We start from the raw sequence: 24,130 nt of genomic DNA on the forward strand, positions 1-24,130 counted from the left end.
CCTTTCAAATATGATTGTTCCTGGGAAGTGTTTTGAAAGCAAAACCAAAGGATATAGCTAATAGGTTATTTATAGATTAAAACTTGGATTTGAGATTACTTGGCAACAGAAGACAAGAATGGACCATGGGATAGTCTTAGGCAGGATATGGGCATTGGCCTTTTTTGTTGTTGTTGTTCAAACTTGGGCTTTACAGGTATTTAATCCTTTTCATTTATGATAGGTATTTTTACATATAGAAGTGTTATTAATTTATAACTAACTAAAATGAGAGTTTAAATTTGCTAGTCCTCAGAAATTAAAAAATACCCAGAGAATGTTTTCAAAATTACCACATCTAGAAAGTTCCTTTAGTGTTCCTATTACATATTTCAACTGTATGAGCTATATTTTTCTAAAATGGAGTTTTTCTAAATCTGGGACAGCTAAATTTTAGAAAGATTTATTGCATTATTTAGTTCCTTCTCAAGGGATATATTTTTAGAATTGCCCCCAAAGTTCTGTTCAAGCAGTGAAGTACCAGTTATTTTCTTTGGAAAGCAAATTTTTTGTATAATATGAGATCGTGATAAAACTTATTAGCCTTAATCACTCTTTTTTAACTTTTACTTTTTAATGTTATCATGATGTACTCTTACTGGTATTCTCACTATGAATATTCATTCTCTGTATATTTTTTCTAGTTTTCCTGTGATTATTCATAAATGTTCCTTCCATAAAGTTTTAGCATCAGGCCTCTTCTCTGCTTGGTCAGTTTTTCTGAGTGATCTCCTCTTCTTTCTTGCCCTCATTGACCACTTATGTGTGTTCTCTGTCTTCACTGAAAGCTAGATGTTTGTTAAACATTTTCACCTAGACTGTGCTCCAGGAAACAGATTCATATATGTAAAACAAACAAAATATTCTTCCCAGGTTCCCAAATTACCACTCTTTCAGTTAACTTAAGATTTCCTATTACTCCCACATTAATTTGGTCTCTAAATGATATATCAAGTGAACTTCTTATGTCTTGAAAATCCAACCCTTATCCTTTACCATTTTTTTGCTATCCTACTTAAGGCCTTTGTCAGTATTTAGCTGGACTATTAAATATTCTCCTAATCATGCTTCTTGGCTACAGTCATTTCCTGCCAGTACTGCCTCTGCACTGTAGCCAGTTATTTTTCTTAAATGCTGATTTTTATTGTTTCATTTCCTTGCTTAAAAATCTTTGATAGGGGATCCCTGGGTGGCTCAGTGGTTTAGCACCTGCCTTCGGCCCAGGGCGTGATCCTGGGGTCCTGAGATCGAGTCCCACATCTGGCTCCCTGCATGGAGCCTGCTTCTCCCTCTGCCTGTGTCTCTGCCCCTCTGTGTGTGTGTGTATCTCATGAATAAATAAATAAAATATTTTTTAAAAAAATCTTTGATAGCTCCTCACAGCCTACAGGATAAAGTCTAAACTATTAGGGCATGTAAGACCAAAGCCCTTTAAAACCTCTCTCAGTGATCATGACTATTCCCTTCTTCCTTTGGGTCTTAGCCTGTCCCAGTTTATGCCACCATGCCCATGACATGTGCTTCCATGGCTGTCCCCTTTATTCATCCTGTTCTCTTACCCAGAATTTTCCTTCCTCCTTTGTTAAATTCCTGCTCATCTGTTAGGGCATAGCTTCAGTGTTAGCACCTCTTGACCTCTTTTCCTACATTTTCTCAAACCTTAAATTGGTTTGTAATTATTTATACCATGTCTTCTATACTAAGTTCTTAAAAACAGCAGTTAAGTATAGTCATCTTTGTTCCTATGACCCTTTTTCTATACCAGGGATATAGTAATCACTCAACAAACGAAAACTTCATTTACTAGCATATACAGGAAATGGCTATTAACATTAAGGTAAATTGAATTTTTGGCTGACTAAAAATATAACTTTTACTCAGTACGAGATACTTTTTCTAAAATTGATTAAAATATCTTTCTGCCATAGATAGCATTGTGGAATGAAATGTTCTTGGTATTTGAGAACTGGGTGCATCGTTTGGTTTTCATTTTGAAATACATACTGTCATCATTTTGAGATATTCAAGGTAAATGGGCTGCATCAGGATAACTTCTGAGTGTTCTTTAAAAAATCTACTTTCAGGTCTCATTTCAAACTTACTGAGTCTGAACCTTTAGTCTGGGGACCCAAGAGTTATATTTCTAACTGAAATCTCTAGGTGATTCTGATGTGCAAGTAAATGTAGGAACTATTAAGAAGCCTGAGACATAGTGACAAACGATATAACCTAGATGATTTCTTTTCTCCCTTTTTCTAATAAAAATTCTGATTGATTAGAAGTAAGTTATTTGAAGTTTTTCTGCTGTTTGGATATGTTTAATAAATCCTATACTATGTCATTCATCTCCTTCAGCAAGGCATCCTGTTAAAAGTGGCTGAAACCATCAAAAGTTGGATTTTTTCTCAGTACAATAAGAAAGATGACTTACTTCACAAGTTGGTAAGTGTTTGCTCTACTTCTTTGTCAGTTTTCTGAGCTCCGGTTTATTAGTGACAGAATCTAGTGAATCAGAATGTTTTGCTACTGATTTGGGCAGTGATTGATTCTAAATAGAAATTCTGAAAGGAGAATAAAATCTCTGAAGGAAGACTACCCGCCTTATTAAGTGTTAATAAAGTTTGTTGGTGTCACCTAAAAAAAAAGAAAAAAGAAAAAAAAAACACCAAGAATTTCTTCAGTAGTTGTGGATCTTTGAATTTGGATTTATTAGTATTATTTCATAGTTTTTTCAAGAGGCTATTAGCTATTTAGAATAGAATATTCTGGTAGTTATTAATACCTTATTTGTTAGATTATTAATTTCCTGCTGCTATCTTTCTCCATTGACAAGTATTCCTCTCAATAGGGAAAGGAATATATCTATTAGTGAGATCTTCTCCCATTTCGTTAGGAGCCCGTCTTTTCCTTATCCCACAGTCTGTGATTACAAAGTTTGGACAAAATCAAAGTGGTTCCCCTCTAATTTATTTATCATTAATTTATCATTTTCTGACAACTTCATATGTAAAATTTAGTTTCCTGAGACTACTAATCACAGAATTTTCCAAAGACTTGGATTTGTGGCCATTGAGAGTCTTTGTTTTCCTGGGAGACTTGTTTTTTTTTTTCCTTTTTTCCTTACTCTCTACTGTAATAGATCTGGAGTTTGACCTCTGACCCTCAAGGGGGAGTGCTTCAACTTTGTACATCCTAAGCAATGCAAAATCCAGATAGTATAGCTAAAAAAATCGAAGTTAGGAAGTTCTCATGGCTCTCAGAAGGAATAATCAAGTTACAAGAAAGCATATTTCAGGATCCTCTGCTGGTCTGTGACCTTAAGATGATGATAATTATCATTCTTGTAAATTATCATTTGTAAAGAGATGTTTACAAAGTGCTTTCACATTTTGATTTGGTAATCCAAACACTATAAGGTTTAGTGCAGTTTACCAGTTGGAAAACCTGAGATTCAGATAGTTTGGTTTAAGATTACTTATTAAGTGAATTGTTCAAGAATGGTTAGGTAGAAAGTTATAGTTAGAATTTGAACTTAGGTCTCCTGTTTCAAAGCCCAGGCTCTCCATTATAACATACCACTCTCTAGCTTGAGTATTATTATGTATTGACTGACTTAAATTACTTTTTTAGCAATCCAAATGGGCAAGTTCTCTGTTCAGGGTTTCATCTTTGTAGGTATGTTGAGAAGGTCAATGAAGTGTCTTGTCACCTACGTAGAATATCATCTCTATCCAGGTGGAGCCATCCTCATCCTTCAGAGATACTAAGACTGTGGTAAGGTATATGGATCCATATACATTTTTCTGTGGTTTAATCATAGTCTACATAGTCCTGATCTTTTCATTCTTGGTTCTTTGTCACTGGCCGCACATTTCACTGTAAAGCTCCAGCTTCTATATGCATTTCTTTTGTGCCTGTATTATAGAGAACTGTAAGAAGTACATACCAAAGAAATCATTTACTAGTAATGGAACAAGGAATTACCCTGTTGGCTTCTGGCATGAGATGCTTGACTTTTCTCTCAGCCATGACATATTTAAATTTTTTTGGCTATACAGATACTGAACCATTCCCTCTTTCCTTTTATAAAAATACTGGCAGTTGTTCCATGATAGCTGAACCTTTTGCCATTGTTCCTTTTTATTAAAGTAGTACTTCTTAGAGATTAAAAAAAAAAAGTTCTTTTATAACAATTGTAATGGTAGTGGTATTTGCACTTTTTAAGCACTTTTTAGCCTGTAAAGTGCTTTCACACATGTTATCTCATTTGATCTTCATCAGCTTTATGAAACAGCACAATATATTTAAAAATATACAAGATCATTGAAATATATTGATGCATGAATAGTTCCCTTCTCTATCTCTAGGGGTAAAAACAAATCTCTCTCTTCTTTAGCTGTGCTTCTCATACCCTTTCATTCTATACAGGCAGAAATCTTTTGAGTTACCTTCTCATACCATTTTTCCATTTAGATCCTTAAAAGATCCTGTTACCCATCAAATCGAGTCTAGTTCATCACTTCAGCATGAAAAAGTCTGCATAATTTAGCCCTGAACTACCTTTCCAGCCTTATCCACCATGTTTTCATCAGCCAACCCAGTCTTCTTTTTCTTTTATTCCACTTATTCTGTATGTCTGTTTTTGTGCCATTATATTGTGGTAGAATTCTTTCCATTTTTCCTCTTTTATTGCAGTCTTTTCCTAAGTAGTCCTAGCTCTTCCTCAAGGCCTTTCCTACAAACTTCAGCCTATTGGATCCTTATTTTCTTTAGAAATATAGTAATAATTATCCATGCCATGTTTTGTAGGTTTTTGTATTGTGGGTGCTTTTCTTTATTGTATTTTAATTATTTTATGTGTACTACCAACATTAACAGCCAACACTTACATAGTACTGACCACATAAATGCTCACTGTACACTACTTAATATTTTATGAATATTGACTTAATTCTCACAACAACCCTATGAAGTAGCTACTATTCTTAGGCTCATTTTGCAGATGAGGAAACGGAAGCAGAGAATTAAGATGTGGAACCAGGATATAAACCTACGTACAAACTAGGTCTTGGTACTCATACTGTTGAGGGTGAGCCAAAGTTCACGTGGTACACCCCCCCACAGCATACAGCACCCAATCATACAGATGATACTAATATTTAGTCAATCAGAATTAGTACCTTTTAAAGGTCTTCATTTATTTGAGACTTGGACCTGAGTCCAAATAGGATTATTATGAAGTGTTTCTTTTTTTTTTTTTAAGATTTTATTTATTTATTCATGAGAGACACAGAGAGAAAGAGAGGCAGAGGGAGAAGCAGGCTCCATGCAGGGAGACTGATGTGGGACTCGATCCCAGGTCTCCAGGATCATTCCCTGGTCTGAAGGCAGTACTAACTCGCTGAGCCACCCAGACTACCCAGGAGATGTTTCTTAATATAACAGGTATCTATTTCCCCACTACTTTGATTGCAGTATTGCAACAGCCTCTCTCTTTAATGCAATTCTCATTTTTATAATTAAAGAGTATCATACAATTTTATAATTTATCCTTAAGAAAAAATTTATCAGTTTAATAAATCTTTCATTTTATGATCAGAATATAGTCCAAATTCTTCCTTTGTAGAGGCAGTCTAGTACTAGATAACACTGCTTTAGTTATTTAGAGTGTCTTGGTCACTTTCAAGTTTATTTGTATGTTTAGGTGATTTTAGGTAGTGAGTCACATTCTAGAATCACATATTCCTAGAGCTATTAGTACTGCCTCAGAGCAGAATAGTTTTGAGGAAACAACCCACTTTTGCAGACAGGTCTGATGCCAAGGATGATGTTAAAGAAAATGTGTACCTCATTAAGCAACATATCTATACAAGGAGCTATGAAGAGCGAAAGCTCCCTTTTATGTTAATAGCTTTCCCCCTATCTCTGAGCTATAGCCTTCCTTTAGTGAAGCTTCTTTAAACTTCCCATATATAGGTGCATAGAGGTCTCATAAAAGTACAATTTAAAGCTTTTATAGCAAAAATTTAATTTTTAATACTTAATATTTTAATATTACTGTGGGGGGGATCCAAGTCAAATAATAAGGCCAATGTGTGGAGATTTATTTCAAAGATTACTTGAAAAGCTGCCGTGATCCTCCTTCCACCCCTTCTCCAACAGTGGTATAAAGTGAATTGTGCTATTCTGTTTATGAAAGTGGGGTGGAGGGTCAAATAATTGGTTCCTAATGTTAGAATCATGATTTTTTTAAGGTTTATTTATTTTGGAGAGAGAGTGAGAGTGAGCTGAAAGAGGAACAGAGGGGGAGGTAGAGAGAGAATCCCAAGCAGACTCCATGCTGAGCATGGGACCCAATGTTGGGCTCAGTCTCATGACCCTGAGATCATGACCTGAGTCAAAATCAAGAGTCAGATACTTAACTGACCAAGCCACCCAGGTGACCCTAGAATCAATCATGATTCTAAGAAGAGAAAAGAGGCACATGAAAAGATGCTCAGCATCCTTAATCAAGGAAATGCAAGTCAATACCACAATGAGGTATCACCTTACACCTGTCAGAATGGCTAGTATCAAAAAGACAAAAAATAACAAATGTTCCAAGGATGTGGGGGAAAAGGAACCCTCATGTAATGTTGGTGAGAATGTAAATTGGTGTAGCCACCATGAAAAACAGTATGAAAGCTCCTCAAAAAATTAGAAATACACATGTAATCTAGTAATTCCACTATTTGACTATTTACTCAAAGAAAATAAAAACACTGATTCAGAAAGATAAATGTACCCCTATGTTTATTGGAGCATTAGTTACAATAGCCAAGATAGGGAATCAACCTAAGTATCCAATAGATGAATGGATAAAGAAGAATGGTAGATATATTCAATGAATATTACTCAGCCTTAAAAAAAGAAAGAATGAATTCTTGCCATTTGCAACAATATGCATGGACTTAGAAGGTATTATACTAAATAAAATAAGTCAGACAAATACTGTATGATTTTACATATATGTAGAATCTAAAAACCAAAACAAACAAAAAAGCAGAAATAGACCCAAAAGTACAGAAAACAAACATGGTTGCCAGAGGGGTGAGGGATAGAAGGATGGGCAAAATGAGTGAAGGAGAGTGGGAGCTTCAGGCCTCCAATTATAAAATGAATAAGTCACAGGGATGAAAAGGCACAACAGTGGGAATTTAGTCACTGGTACTATAATAGTGTTATATGGTGACAGATGGTAGCTACACTTATGGTGAGCTTAGCATAATGTATAGAGTTGTCAAATCACTGTGTTGTACACGTGAAATTAATATAACATTGTGTGATAACTACAAAAAAAAGAAAGGAAAGGGAAGGGAAAAAAGAAAGGAGAAGAGGCAGTGGTTTAAAGATGAAAGAAATGTGTTGCACAGGTGCATGCAGGGTGTGTCCGTAGATGGTAAAAAAAAGTCCTACCAGGAAGACCAGCATTCCAAGAAGATGTTCTTGTTTTAGATAATTGAAAATCAATAAAGGGATGCCTGGCAGACTCAGTAGATCATGTGACTCTTGATCTTGAGGTTGTGAGTTCAAGCCCCACTTTGGGCAGAGAGTTTTCTTTAAAAAAAAAAAAGAAAGAAAATCAATAAATATGTCCATATAGGACTAATATTAATTAAAAATATTCTCCTCAGGGCGCTGGATAGCTCAGTTCGGTTAAGCATCTGCCTTCAGCTCGGGTCATGATCCAAAGGTCTTGGGATCAAGCCCTGCATCGGGCACCCTGCTCAGCAGGGAACCTGCCTCTAGCTCTGCCTGCCATTCTCTCTCTCTCTCTCTCTCTCTCTCTCTCAAAAAATAAATGAAAATCTTAAAAAAAAAAAAAAGTTCTTTCTTCTCCTTCTCCAGAAGTGATATATAACACACAATTGAGAGGACATGCACTCATAGTTAGATAGTTAGGTATATGGATCACTGCATTCTTTTTTTTTTTTTGGATCACTGCATTCTTATTAAGTCCCCATTATGGTCAACTTAGGCAGGATAGGTTGGCTCCTGTGTGGGAATGATTAACTGGCTAAGAAGAGCAAATCCATTGCCTTCAAACCCTAGTTTTACTTTAATAGCTAAAGGCCTTGTCATTAAAAGATCTCTCTTTATTTTTATCTTATAATAGGACCATTCTATTCCTAAATTTAATACATAATAAAACTTTGTATTTTTCATGCAGCAGACTCCATTTAGAGAAATATAACTGATTACCAAAGATTTAGGATCTGAAATTAGAATTCTGGAAAGTTACTTATTCTCTTTGGGCTTCAGTTTTCTCCTCTATAGAACATAGAGGAGGATGGAAATGTACATCATGGAGTTTTTGTGGAAGTTCACCTGTGTAACATTGCTACTTTACCTCTCACCTTTTTTTTTTTTTTTTTTTTTTTATGTTTAGCTATTTATTTAAGTAACCTCTACACTGAACATGTGGCTCAAACTTGTAACCCTAAGATCAAGAGTTGGATTCTCCTCCTCCCTAGCCAGCCAGGCACCCTTCGTCTTTCACCTTTTTACCATGTACACTCTATGTAAAACTGAAAGGAATGACTTGGCTTTTGTTCTTCCCATCCCCCTCTTCCAACTCTTTGATCTGGTCAGTTCTTGTTCATGCTCTAAGACTGAGCTCAGGCATCACCTCTTCTCCTTTCTCCAACTTCATTGCAAGTTTTGGTTCCTCTGTGCCATTTTCGTAATACTCCAGCATACACCTTATTGCACTCTTTGCTCATTATGTTGTAACTGTTTACTTTTTAGTCCTCTTCATTAAATTGTGAATTCTTTAAGAGTAGAGACTTGTATGTTATGCTCATTTTTTGTGCCCTTGGTGTCAAGTATGGTTCCTGGTATATATAATTTTTTTGATAGAAGAAAAAGAGGAAGGAATAAATGAGCTAGTGTATGTGAAAGCATTTTGTAAACTATAAAGTGCTATGCACATGTTAGTGTCGTTTTGCATTACATTCCTTAATGTTGTGTTTTTAATATCCAAAGTCTGTTTTTAGGTCTGGATCCTGCTGATGTAATTCTTACTTTATTGGCCATATTGTTACAGTATCCAGGGACAGCATCTTATGTTACAGGATTATAGTTTCCATGCTCTGTTCCAGCAATTTAATTAATTAGGCTTAACTAGACAGGTTTATTAGTCTATAGATACTTCACATTTCTTTATTAAAAGTTTATAATTCACATCTGGTGGCTCAGTAACATCCATCTCAATCTTTGCTTCACATTTACAGTGAAACTAAAATCCCATACATCATACTAAAGATAGATTGATTGGACTGTTGTATCTTCTTCTTGGAGGCTATACTGAAAATAAATTCTCTAAATTTTGTTAGCATATTAGGAGCTTAGCCTTTAATACAAAATTATGTATGTAATAATGCCTCTCTTCCGGTTTTTTAATGGCAAGGATATTGGATTCCGACTCGACTCACTACATACCATCCTGCAACAGGAAGTTCTGTTACAAGAGGATGTGGAACTGATTGAGCTACTTGATCCCAGTATCCTGTCTGCAGGGCAACCTCAACAACAGGAAAATGGACACCTTCCAACGCTTTGCTCCTTGGCAACCCCTAATATTTGGTACTGTCCAGAAATCATCTATCCTTTGCTTATGTATATGGTATTAGCAGAGGAAATCCATCATCATATTCTCTATTGTAAAGACATAAACATTCCATACATTTTAACATAGTAATTAATGTAATGATACCAAAGAGGCTTTTTTTTTTTTTAAGTACCTTTCCAAAATAAATACTATTTAAAGTGAAGCTGGAAAAAAATCCTATTGTTACATATTTTAATTCAGTATAATTAGTTTTGTGTTTAATAACCCACGAGCAGGCATAACATTGCCCCAGGAATCTCTCTTACCCATATACCTGTATACATGTGTGCGTGCAGTCCTAGCCAATTCTTCATATATCTTTAAAGTTAATAGATTATATCATAAACACATTATAGAAATATCAATAATAGGATGGGACATGAGGTAAAACAGTCAATTCTTGATTTGTTGGCAAGAAGCTGTAGAGAATAGACTGACAATTCAATCCTTAAAACTTTTTGACTACTTGAAGTATTTGTGTCTAATGCAGAAATCCCAGGCCATGATTTTAGAAAGAATAGCAAAAAGGATTTATATATAAAGAACTGTTCATGTCTTCTTCCTATTAAAGTATGGGTTTATTAAGTGAACAAAATCATTGCTTGAACTATTCAAGTTATCCAGGCAGTTACATAACATTGGCCTCAGTGTTCTGAATTTATGTCTTCCCTGTCATGCTGACAAATGTTTCATACTGTAACAGGTAGCAAGGTATGTCTTCTAAATCTGTAGCACTCAGCATCATGATGAAGTAAAGCATCTTATCCTTTACAAATATAAGAATGCAAGGGGCTGCTACAAGGAACCAGGGTTTTAAGAATTTTACAGCTTTAACTTTCAAGTTTCCTTTAGCCATGATGTGATTAAGCAGCCTTCAGGCCTGTAAATACTTTTAGATTTTGCTGTTAATACATAAAAGTATATGATGAGATTTTGCTTTGATATTATCAGTACCATCTGAAAGTTAAAGGATTCCAAAAGAAATTAGGGCAGGTAAATATTTATTAGGAAGCATTCTTACACGTGACTTTCTTTATAATGATTATTAAACTATCTTTAAGTGTTTTTCTAGATATCCTCAGATACATCTCCCTATATTCACCTGTTTCTTGTATACCTTTTTACCAAAGTCTTCATTGCCTGAAAGATGGATTTTAGTCTATAGATTTCTAATTGACCTAGAGAAAAAAAAAATCATATATATTTTTACTTAATTTAAAGCAATGTAGGGGATCCCTGGGTAGCTCAGCAGTTTAGTGCCTGCCTTTGGCCCAGGGTATGATCCTGGAGTCACGGAATCGAGTCCCACATCAGACTCCCTGCATGGAGCCTGCTTCTCCCTCTGCCTGTGTCTCTGCCTCTCATTCTGTCTCTCATGAATAAATACATAAAATCTTTTAAAAATCAATCAATAAATAAAGCAGTGTAAAAGTACAAAGCTTGTGCATATTATGGGCTGCTATAAGTATGTATATTCCAGATTTATGATAGTGATTATTTAAAATTAGATGACTTAAATGAAACAGTTACTCAAGTATATATTATTTCTATTGGAAAAATACTTATATTTTCTTGAGATATTTGTTTCTGTGCAAGTAATTAGTGTCTGACTTGGGAAAAGAACTCATAATAATGACTTATTAAAAAAATAATAATGACTTATTAAATAATGACTTATTAAAATGTATTTTAATATTAAAAATTAGTAAAAATTATTTTTCTTTTAAATTTTAAAGTTGGATTTTAAACTCTATACTTTGTTTTTAGGTTAGAGGAGTCCATATCTTTAAAAAAAAAAAAAGTCATTTCAGAAGACATGTATTACCTAAACTTAGCTCAGAATTTAATACCTAAGCACCATTATTTAGTTGCTAGATTTTTTTTTAACTATTTCACATTACTTGTTTAAATATCATAGTTTTTTAAGTTTTACTTTACAAAGAAGCTAGCATTTTATCTATTTTAGTAAACCTAAATTACTGATTAAAGTAATACATCTTTCTCTGGTCTGATGAATATCATTTTCTCGGTTTCTTTGTTGTAGGGATGTCTCAGTGTTGTTTGCCTTCATTAGTTTGCTCATTATGCTTCCTACTTGGTGGATTGTATCTTCCTGGCTGGTATGGGGAATGATTCTATTTATTTTTCTGATCATAAGAGCTTTGAGATTATGGAGGACAGCCAAACTACAAGTAACTCTAAAAAAATACCATGTCCATTTAGAAGATACAGCAACAAATAGCCGAGCTTTTACTAACCTTGTGAGAAAAGCTTTACGTCTTATTCAAGAAACTGAAGTCATTTCCAGAGGATTTACACTGTGAGTTCATTCTTCATTTTATTTTTAAAATAATCTTTTTCTACTCCATAAATTAGAATTTTATTACCTATTTTCATTTCTGTGTTGCATTTTTTTAAAAAGTAGGTTCCCCTTAGGCACTTACTAAAGTCTATTAACTGTGAAGGAATAAATACATTATATGCTGGATTTAATATGTAGTGTGATTCTGCTTATCTACTTTGAGAAACCGAAGAGCTTTGAGAATTATGATTATTTCTGTGTTATCATGTGATTATTTTATGAGATAATGTAGAGAGAGTGCCTCACATTGACCTAGCATGCAAAATTACCCAACAAATCTTTGTTTCCTTTACTCTCTGCCAGATGCTCTCTTTCCTCAGTTTAAACAATAGATGTATCGGACTTGAATTCATTCTGAAAAATTTTGACATGCATTAAGGATATTCCTTAGGTAAATGTTAGAAGATATTTTGGCACTAATACTCTCAGAATATCAGACAAATAATGATGTTTCACCTTCTCACAGGAAGTTAAATTAAATATTCTAGTCTATTCATAATTAAATATTAAGCTACCAGATATATAGGGTGTTTATTAAAAGGGTAGTTATATTTATTTATTGAGTACTATTTATGTTCCAAATACTGTGTTAGGTAATTTTACATATAACTAAAAGCATACAGTTACACATGGGAGAGCAATTGTTCAGATCTATTCCACCTGACTCTAGAGCTTGTTTCCAGCCCACTAGGCTACCTACTAACCACTAGCAAATAACAGTTGTACTGTACTATATGATGATTTATTTAACTCCTATAACCTTTGCAATATGTAGGTGGGAGAAAGTAAGTATATGGTGAAGAATAATAATTACTCTTAATTTTACTAATACCTGGAAAATCACATAAAGGGAGCACAGAAGAACCGTGGGTAGTCAACTCGTTCTTCACTTTGCCATTCTCTAGAATAACACTTAAACAGTACTGACAGGAAAACTGTCTATGGAAAATCATGACCCAGGTAGTAGAAGAATCTCCAGTAGTCATCTCCTTCTTCACTCTGTTGCATTCTAGAACAGTGTTTAAACAATGCCAAGCCATGAAGGAGATTTTGTAATTTCCCTTTCTGCTTAATTCAAAATGTAATAGTTCTCTGTTAATTTTTGTCCTTCTATTATAGTTAAAGTCTGTTTGTTGGTAGAGAATAGCAAATATTAAGTTGTTTGAGCATCTTGATTTTAAAAGTTAAAAATAGCTCCTTTTCATTCTTGATTTGCACAGTATTTCATTGAGAAGATTGGTTAAGCAGAGTGGCTAGGTGTCCAGTTAATGTTTAGGCATATATAGGGGATTTTGTGCTTTTTGTCATTTTCCAACTTACATTAGAGAATTATGTATAGAATTGGCACAAAGAGCTAAAATAGGCCAGCTAGACAGGACTTACCACTAGATTACAACTCTGTTGACGTGCAGTCAGACAAAAGAAATGTTGGAAAAAATTGTTTCACTTATCTCCATCTAACTGGATAATGGATTGAGAAAAAATTATGAAGGATAATGAATCTTGAACCATAACGCTTTTAGAAATATTGTCATCTTTACAACTGATTTATTAGTAAAATGAAACTCAATAATAGTACCATAAATTGAAAACATGTGTTTTGTTCTGCCTCGATTTGTCATCTTTAGCAAGGAATTTAACCATTTTTTGTCTCATTTCGTTAATGTCTGAATGTATTTTAGTTTGATTTAATATTTTAAGAGTTTTGAGTTAGATAATCTTGTTTTGAAAATTTATGGTTATAGTATAAGAAATTTATAAATTTCAATATTTTGTTTTGTTACTAGGAAAGGTTACTGGTTAGGTGAAAAAACTATTATCTGATAACTATGTAATATGTAATTATTTTTTGTTTCATTAATAAAAGGATGATATTATATATCATTGTTGCAAATAGGTACTCCCCTTTTATCTTTTGGAAAGTGCTATAAAATGCATCTTCTTGAATAGCTTTGAGAGTAGCTCTGCTACTACCTAGTAACCCTTCCTTTGCCTTTCTACTTGCATTCCCCTGTTGGCCACTGGTCCTGTTATCTCTCTGCGTCCCCTACTTCATTTTGAGTAGGTAAGTGCCAGTGGCAGCAGGTGGGTAAGTCATTTTACCCTACTTTTATGAATGTACAGAATGTATTTCTATATAATATTTGATTGTTCTGTACAAGTGACCAAAAATATGATTAATGAACATATTAAATGCATATTAAGAATGTAAAAGTTTTTATAATTAAGGCTTTCATGCTTACTGTAGATATAGGTTTTAAAAACTGAATATAAAGTAGTACTGCTCTAGTATATTTTAACAAGTAGAGTGTCTATATCAAAAAGTTGCAATGTCTTACATAAGTATTCCTACATTTCTACTATATTTTGACTAAAATTTATTGTTTTCTCATATCAGAAGAAGCCTTTACTCTGAGATTTTAATTTTTCATTTGTCTTTTTTTTTTGGTGGCTATACATGTATCAGAGAAATGACTATTTGTGAGACCTGAATTGGGATATTTACAGTCATTTTCTAATAAAAATCACAAAAAAGGATTTTTTTTCTAAGTTTAATAGAATTGTGGATTGAGGAAACAAAAACATTAGGACACCTGTACAGTTGTATCACATTTTACTTTTCAAGTTTGCTTGACAGGGTCAGTGCTGCTTGCCCATTTAATAAAGCTGGACAGCATCCCAGTCAGCATCTCATCGGTCTTCGGAAAGCTGTCTACAGAACTGTAAGAGCCAACTTTCAAGCAGCAAGGCTAGCTACCCTATATATGCTGAAAAAATATCCTTTTCTGTCTATATGTAAGAATAAATATGCTTCCAGAGTTGTGAATATAGATAGCATAGTTGCATCCTGTATAAGTTGAGTGTAAACTGAGATGCCTGTTTTAAAGCTAATTTCCATTATCACTTCTATTTTAAAACTGGAAAAGCATTCTAGAGGGAATAACAATAACAGACAGGAAGAAAGTTTTTCTGTTCTTGTGTGGCTCAGTTTCAACAAGGAAAAAACTTGAAGGCCCTCCCTTCACTTGTCTAAAGAATAAAGTCAGGAGAATCTGGCCTTGCTAGGTCTGACATTTTTAAGTTACTGGACCCAGCAAATATGCGTCATGACATGGGAATAAACTGGTAACAGGAAATCCTTCCCCTTTCATAAAAACAGAATCTCTCAAGTCAGATTGGTTAAGTTTAAATTTTGGCTGTATTGGTCACTGCCTAGCTGACCTCTAAGCAAGCTTCTTAACTTTCTGTACCTCACTTTATTCATTTTAAAAATGGCAATAACAGCATACTCTTCCTGACTCTTTTTTGTTGACATCAAATGAGTTAGTGCATGTAAAGTGCTTAGATATTGTCTGGTGTATAATAAACACTCAGAGACTGCATGACAGTAAGTCTGTCACTTAAATTTACTAAGTCAGGAAATTAGTTCTGTTTATCAGGAAATAAAGGTATATAGGATCTTTATTTCAGTTAAAATTCATAGATAATTTAAATTATGAGTAAATGGAATGCAAAAACACTACTTGTACCTTCAGTATTTGGGGTAAACTCTGTAAATGTTAAGTTTACAGAGTGCTTTATTATATCTTTATATATACCTTTCCAGCTAGGTCTTTTTATCTCCATTTTAGGAGAAAAACTAAATAAAATCTCCATTTTGTGTGATTTGCTTGGTGTTACACAACTGGTAAGAGGTGAAGTTGTGTCTTGACTGTAGGACTTATGACTTAAAATCTTTTCTATATATTTTTTAACTGTACAGTACTATAATACTTTGGAAATTGAAAGCATTTTAATTTTAGTCATGAATTTGTCCATTCAATTCCCTGCTACCTAAATACTTCTGCTCTGTGCTACAAAGACATAAAAACTTATATGCCCTACTTCTAAAGACTTGAGTGTACTTAATAGATAAGCTGGTGTTCATAATACAGTATAAGTGCTGAGGGTACCTTCCAACATAGCATGACATATACTTGGTCAGTAGGGTCAGAGAATGCTTTTAAGGACTTGACCTTGAGGATAATAAGTGTCTGCATTCCAAGTAGAATGAAGCAAAGATACGAAAATAGATAGAGATATGGTAGTGTGGCATGTGAACTTCAAGTAGTTACTCATTCAGTAAATGTTTTTGGAGAATAAACTCAGTGCCAAGCAATATGCCAGTCACTAAATTTATGGTGGTACACGTAATAGACATGATCCCTGCCTCAAGTTTCTTAACAGTTTAGTGAGGGGTAAGGGAGTAAAAGGGATAGCCTAATGAAGATTGCAAATTTGTGTTTCCTGTGCCATTTTCCTAGATAATAGAAACCTAGCAGTGAACAAGAAAGACAAAATCTTTGTACTCATGACTCTTACCTTCTAGTGGATTAGTGGATTAGATAATGAATAAAAAGTGAACAGATGAGATTTTCACATATCTATTATAGAGTAAAAAGCCCCAGCAGAGTAGGATAGAGAGTGATTGGTGGGTTACTGCTTTTGATTGGATCGTAGGGGAAGGTCTCACTAAGGAGTTGACATTTAAAAAGAGATTTGAATGAGGAGAAAGATCATGTTCTAATTTGATGGACCAGTGAGTAAAAAGATCTTGTGACAGGAGTTATTTTAGTGTGATTGAATATAGCAAGAAGGCCATCCTGACTAGAGAGCACAGTAGGTTGGGAGTTGGGGTATGAGATGAGATTCAGAGTAGTCAGGGACCAGAACATATTTACCACACAAGAAACCTTAAAGAATTAAAATAAAAAAGAATCCACCTATTATTTCTTTAAAAAGACCAATATAAACCCTTGGATGCCTGATCAAAGAGTAGAAATATACAAAGTTAGTAATGAGAACAGAGGTGTAACCATAGATAGGGAAGAAATTAAAATATGTATAAGGAGATAATATATACAACTTTGGGGCAGCAACTTTGAAAATGTAGGAGGAAATGGTTAATTTCTTATCAAAATACAGACCTTCAAAACTGACCTGGGAAGATTTCAAAAACTTAAAAGAGATTTGGTATGTGATAAAAAATAATCCATTTAAAAAAGAAAACACCTGGTTATATATAAACAATGGAAAACTTGCAGCTGTAAAAAAGTGATAAAGTTTTTGATGCACTACTGTGGAATGATACCCAAATTATGTTGTTGGGAAAAAAATGAGGTGTACAGAGCATTATTTATGCTATGCTTCCATTTGTGCATAACTGTGTGTGTGTGTAGCTTTTATATATATGTGGGAGATACATATATATTGTATATGATATATATCCCCACATACACATTTATATATTTGGATTTGCTTTTATGTATGCATGTATACATAATATCTTGAAAGATGCACAAGGATGTCTTGAGCAATACTAGTAAGAGTGATTGCTTTTGCCTTTGGCCAGGGAAATGAGGTGGCTAAGGGACAAGGGTAGAAGGCACTTTTTACTGTCCTCTTAATGCCTTATGAATTTTTTATACCTTATTAATTTTTAATCCTGTAGATATATTTACATGTTCAAAAACTAAATTGATAAAAGAAATTTTAACTATCAGATCCAGATGGTTTTTAAAGTTTTTTAAAAACTATTTCATCTTGTGCCGCGGCGGCCCGGGCTTCCTCTGGCTCTCTCCCCGGGGCAGCCGTGGGCCGGGAGGGCAGAGGCGCCTTGTCTTCCAGGCCTTTGCTGCCGTGGCTGCTCCTGGGCCCACCCGTGTGGCTCCCGGACATCACTTCTGCTAAAATAAATCCTAGTTCTTGTCCTGCCGGAAAAAAAAAAAAAAAAAAAACTATTTCAGACCATAGAAAAGGTTAGGAAGCCTCCCCTACATCATTTTATTTATGAAGATTCTATAACTGCAGTACCAAAACACAAGTTACAAAGAATTAAAAATTAGACCAATCTCACAGATGGAGATACAAAATACTTAAATAGAATATTTATAGATTTACTATAGTACTATATTAAAATATTGTTATATGACCAGATAGGAGTATGCTAGAAATATAAAAATAGTTCAGTATCAGGAATTGTATGGATATAATTCTTTACAAAAACTGTTGAAGGGGGGCTGGTACCTGGGTGCCTCAGTCAGTTAAGCATCTGACTCTTGATTTCGGCTCAGGTCATGATCTCAGGGTTGTGAGATCAAGGCCCTATCAGGTTCCATGCTGGGAGCATCTAGCCCAGCATGGAGCCTTGGAGCCTTACTTAAGATTTCCTCTTTCCCTCTGTTCCACCCGCCCCCCCACCACCACCCACAAAAACCTTAAATTAAAAACAGCAACAAAACAAAATCTCTTGAAGGGGAAAAATATCACATAGTAAATTTGATAGATGCCCATGAGGAAGAGGAAAGCAGAAACAGAACAGTAGTCTGTGTGGAACAACTTAAATACAACAGGCTTAGTGCTAATGATGTTCTGCGGGGTGCACACTGCAAAGAAGAGATGTTTCCTAGAGCATAGTCAGGCCCTCAGCCATGATTACAGTAAAGTACAGGATACAGTTTCTAAAGGTACTGGTCAGAAATAACGAAGTTAGCACTTTAGCACTTGTAAAGAGTTGAACTTTTAATTATTTAGATAGATGTAAAGATACTTTATTCACAAGTATCCTGTAAGATACCAGAGGTATGTTAATATAGTAGATTTTGAGATTGTTTTTGTTTTGTTTTTTTTAATGGGCATTCATCACCTCAAGTCACAGTTCAGAATAAAGATTAGTAATCTTTGATGGTTTTACTGTACCCTTTATACTTTTAATGAAAAGGCTTTGTTGATTGCCTTAACCTAATTTAACCTACCCCCTGAACTCTGAGAGTGACAATGTAACCAACTACATCTGTGTGGTGCCTTTTAAGGAGCTGGGCCTGGGACTTAGTGAAGAGCAGATTTCAGAAGAGGAAGCCCATAATCTTACAGATGGCTTTAGCCTGCCTGCTTTGAAGGTAATCTGTCTGTGGAGCGGAAGGGCTGACCAAAAGATAGATTGTACCTGTGCTATATTAATGTAAATGGCTAAATACTATCATCATAATATATCCTTCTTGATGTTTGTGAAGCTGTCTTTAAGAGTTGAGAGCATCATGAAGATTGGATGAGGTGATCCTTATATTTTGATATCAAAATACCTAAAATTCTTATTAAAAGCATTTCTTGCCTTAAATCAGAGTTTATAGATAAGTGATTTTACATTAATAGAAAACCAATATGAATGATTTTATGACTATTTGTTTTAACAAACTTGGGTAAAGAACTCTGAAGATCAAAATCTTTCCTTGGAAAATCTGCCTAAAATGATCTATTTGACTATATAAAAATTAACTTTTAAGTTAAAAAATTGCAGTGATTTTTAACAAGGATAGATACAAATCTTTCTACATAAAGAGTACCATGGTATATGAAGCCTAGACCAGTTATGTCAGGTGCATAAACTGGTTCACAAAGGAACAAATAGAAATGGCCGATAAATACAAAACTTTAAATCTCATTAGCAATAGGTAGATATTTTGCTAAGGATCTTAAAAGTTGGTAATAGGGATCCCTGGGTGGCGCAGCGGTTTGGCGCCTGCCTTTGGCCCAGGGCGCGATCCTGGAGACCCGGGATCGAATCCCACGTCGGGCTCCCGGTGCATGGAGCCTGCTTCTCCCTCTGCCTGTGTCTCTGCCTCTCTCTCTGTGACTATCATAAATAAATAAAAATAAATAAATTAAAAAAAAAAAAGTTGGTAATAGTTGTTATCTATGAAGATCAGAGAGACCTAACAATAAAAGAGACCTTTTAATAAAAGTATAAATTGGTTCACTTTAGCAGTTAGTATCAATCTTCAGAAAGATACATACTCTTCAGTAATCTTAAAGATTTATCTAAGTAATCAAAATATACTCTAGGTAGGTTCATGGTATTCCTACAACGATAAATATTGGAAACAAAAGTTCAGTGATATAAGATTAATGATGATTTATGGTACATTCTTTGAAATGAGTAGTAGAAAAATTTTAAGATGGAAAAAACAAAATAAAAGCAAGTTACAAAAACCATGTGTTTGGTAAGATTCTAGTAGTGGTTTTAAATAGTCAGTCCCAGTGTCTTTAGATTCCTTCTCAGTATTTAGCAAACACCACTTAGATATCTCTTTGTTTCTAATCTTAAGAACTTCACTTGATACCCATGAAAGCCCGTGCAAGTGTAGTTAACAGCATACATACCAAGATCCATTTTGTTTTGAGACTGCATTGATCTCTGTATCTTTAAAATTTTCAGATTCACATAAATATTCTAATTCTTTTGGTTTTCTTTTTTCCTTTACTATTACTTGAAATTTGCCTTGATTTATTCTTACCACCTTTCTATCCCATTTCAATAAATGGCGGCACACAACTTATTAAGCTAGAAACCTGGATACCATCCTTCTTATCTTTTTACCCCTGTATCCAGTTTGTCAATAGATTCTTGTGTCTGTTTGACCTTGAAAATGTTTAAACCCATCCATTATATCCCTTCCTGCCCATCTTCATTCTAGCCCTCATCATTTCTTACCTAGGTTACTGCAATAATTTTCTTACTGGTTTCCTTGATTCCCTAAAGTTGTTCGTAATGCAGTTTAACATAGGGACACCTGAGTGGCTCAGTCAGTTAAGTGTCTGCCTTCTGCTCAAGTCATGTCTCAGGGTCCTGGGTCTGAGCCCTGCGTCAGGCTCCATGCTCTGTGAGGAGTCTGCTTCTGCCTTTCCCTCCCCCACTATGCCCTCTCATGCTCACAGTCTTTCTCAAATAAATAAAAATCTTAAAGTTGTTTTACAAATTAAACTAACTTTACTACTTTGGCTTTTGCTTTTATCTTGACACGTAAGTAATCCATAACCAAACTCAATGATTGTGTTGCTTTATTACCAGGAATATCAGTCTCTGCAAGAAGCTTTATCTTGAGGTCCATAGAGTTTATAAACTACTGAAAACCTCTGTATAATGTTCAAAAACAGTGTTTTGCCACCTTGTATAGTTGTCATTGTACCCAGATAAAGAATTTAAAAACGGATTTTGTAAGTCAAATTTTAAAGGAAAATTCTCTCCCTAAAGGACAACATTAATTAAAGCTTTTTAAAAAAATATAGTGAAAGATGTTTTACAAATAAATCAGGGCCTTTTGTTTCCCTTTGTAATTTTTAGTGTGTCTATAAAGAAAATACCTTTTGGATTTAGATTTTATTGTTCACATATCTTCTCTCAGAAAAATTTAGCAAGTGGTATACCTTTAAACAAAAAAAAACTACTCTTTGTTGTGCCCAAGGCAATGTATATGGAATATTAAGTATAATAGAATCCTTATCTCTCTTTTCTTTGTTCAAATTTTTAACTAGGTTTTTTCATCTAGTTTTTTCATTTAGGTTTTTTAAAGTATTTTTCCTGCTTTAAAAAAAAATCCCCATTTTGTGAAAATGCTTTAAATCATTAAAGCATTTAAAAAATGCTATTTGCCCATAAGCAGTGGTTATGCTGTTATCCAGAGCCACTTCCCTATCCAAACAACAAATGGGAAAAAATGTATATTTCTTAGTTTTGTTTAACTGGAGAATGTAGTAGTGATTCAATAATGATTTAAGCTATGCCAACTTAACTCTTTCCATTGCTGTGGCCCAAACTCCATCATCCTTGATAACACTTTACTCTCATAAACCGTCTGTCAAGAGATTGTCTTTGTTCTATTTTTATGGTATATCCAGAGTCTCACTATCGCTCTCCTCTTAGCCACTAACCAGTGTCGTACAAGCTACCTTTAACTCTCACCTGGATTATTGTAGTAACCTTCTGACTGTTCAGAACCCTTCAGCGGCTCCCCATTTTTCTTAGAATAAAAGCCAGTTATTTCAGGGACTTCATTGCTTACCATGCTTCCCTTACTTATTGTACCCAGCCATACTGACCTTACTGTTCTTCAGATATGCCACATACTGTATACTCCTACTACAGGACTTGGCACTTGAACCTCCTGCTTCCTGTAACTCTCTTCCCTGTTAATAGTCCCATGGCTCAATTCCTTCAGATGACGCTTTTTTAGAGACCTTTTTGGCCACCCCATCTTTCCCTCCTTCTGCCTCTCTCCCTTTCCCTCTCCCTATGTATACACACATTCACTATTCCCCTTCTCTGCTGTGTTTTTTCCCATAGCTCATCAGCCAAGAAACTATCTTTTACTTGTTAGAATCTTTTGCTACCCCTGCCACCTGAATATAATTCCATCAAGAACAGGATTTTGGGGGCACCTGGATAGCTCAGTGGTTGAGCATCTGCCTTTGGCTCAGGTCGTGATCCCAGGGTCCTGGGATCAAGTCCTGCCTCAGGCTCCCTGCATGGAGCCTGCTTCTCCCTCTGCCTATGTCTCTGTTTCTCTCTCTGTGTATCTCTCATGAATAAATAAATAAATAAAACCTTAAAAAAAAAGAATTTTTTTTTCAGTTTTGTACTCTGTCATATTATCAACACCTAGAACATTATCAATATCTAGGTGCTCAAGATTTTGCTGAATGATCAAATAAAAGACTAAAGAAAATAATTGCAGTCACAAAATTATTAAATAAGAAGACTTGGGAGGTAAGCTGTTTATATAAATTCAAGAATTCCTAGATAGTGTGTCTTTAGCAGTTTAGAAATTTGACTTTGCTCAGTTAAAAAAAGCAAGTTAATAGTAAAATAGGTTCATATTAAATACATTAATTGTATAACTTAAAGTTCATTTACTAAAGCAATCAAAGTAATATCTACTTCCACGGCTGTGAAAAATTAAAATCTGAATTATCCAAGTGTTCATTTATCTTTTTGTTGTCCACTCTTACTCATACTAGATTGCTTCCTCATGTATTTGTTTATTTGTGGGATATTGTCCACATCTTGAACAGGACTACATCTGGAGAAATCCTTTGTTGATTCAGGGTGTATCTCTCAAGAGTGGATTTTGCAGTTTCTCGTGCCAGACATTCAGAGTTATGAACACTTGGGACTGATTTTTATGTTATTTCTTAGCTATTCCCTAGACCAAAATGATATAATTTTGAACCCAAAATTTTGGATGCATCACTGATTCATTTCTTTGGACTTCCATAGGTCCATTATTCCTACTGTCTTCTTTTCTACTTTGTGTAAAATTTTTAAGTAATGCATCAAGGAATATTCATTTTTAATAAGTGTATCTCGTTATCAACACTTCTTTTCTAGGATAGAACTATTCTAAAATACATACTGGTGTTACATGCTATATTTATATTAGAAGTTCTCACATGCTATGACTACATAACTCAATCTAACATTCTTGGCTACTCTTCAGGATTAGTTCAAACTCAGCTATACTCATTACTTAGGATAAAGTGGGAAATTTAACCAGAAGTTAAGATAAACAAATTTATGTTTGTTTTGAATTTTGACAATTTTTTTTATTGATGTAGTCCCTTTTTCTTTTTAGGTCTTGTTTCAACTCTGGGTGGCACAGAGTTCGGAGTTCTTCAGACGGTTAGCCCTACTACTTTCTACAACTAATTCACCTCCCAGGCCCTTACTTACTCCAGCACTTTTGCCTCATCGTATTTTATCTGATGTGACTCAAGGTCTACCTCATGCTCATTCTGCCTGCTTGGAAGAGCTTAAGCGCAGCTATGAGTTTTATCGGTACTTTGAAACTCAGCACCAGTCCGTAGTACCCCAACGTCTATCCAAAACTCAACAGAAGTCAAGAGAACTGAATAACGTTCACACAGCAGTACGCAGCTTGCAACTCCATCTCAAAGCATTACTGAATGAGTAAGTTTAGAAGCCAAATAAGAAAATGTCCCCATGATTAGCAAGCTTCATTCTGGCTGTTGGCTTGTGTCATAGCTAGAAAGCAGCAGCAAAATTGAGACATGCAGCATGGAGGATGGTTTATAGCTATTAATGTAGCAAAGAAAGAATGATTCTAAGTTCTATAATTTGGGGGAGTCATTTATAGTATTAACTTTGTCTGATTTCAACAGAAAACCTAGAAACCTAAGACAAAAGCAGGTGTTCATTCTGTTTGAGAGCTGAAATGGAGATGTTAACAAAGATTGAGCTTGTTTTA

General features: G+C 34.6%; 1 protein-coding gene across 4 annotated transcripts in view; it reads left to right on the plus strand.

Annotated features, from left to right (window-relative positions):
* VEZT (vezatin, adherens junctions transmembrane protein) overlaps window positions 1-24,130 on the plus strand; it is a 67,791-nt gene that overhangs the window by 28,353 nt on the left and 15,308 nt on the right. Inside the window, exons 3-9 of one of the 4 annotated variants that reach the window (XM_038558672.1) lie at window positions 2,395-2,481; window positions 3,775-3,813; window positions 9,488-9,663; window positions 11,733-12,008; window positions 14,689-14,826; window positions 18,841-18,988; window positions 23,498-23,832. In XM_038558672.1, coding sequence (XP_038414600.1) covers window positions 2,395-2,481; window positions 3,775-3,813; window positions 9,488-9,663; window positions 11,733-12,008; window positions 14,689-14,826; window positions 18,841-18,988; window positions 23,498-23,832 — 1,199 coding nt within the window. Of the gene's footprint in view, window positions 1-2,394; window positions 2,482-3,774; window positions 3,814-9,487; window positions 9,664-11,732; window positions 12,009-14,676; window positions 14,827-18,840; window positions 18,989-23,497; window positions 23,833-24,130 lie in introns of all 4 variants that reach the window. The other 3 variants (XM_038558675.1, XM_038558673.1, XM_038558674.1) reach the window with 3 other exon arrangements.

The sequence above is a fragment of the Canis lupus genome, chromosome 15 (assembly GCF_011100685.1).
Source record: "Canis lupus familiaris isolate Mischka breed German Shepherd chromosome 15, alternate assembly UU_Cfam_GSD_1.0, whole genome shotgun sequence".
Taxonomy (NCBI): Eukaryota; Metazoa; Chordata; class Mammalia; order Carnivora; family Canidae; genus Canis; species Canis lupus.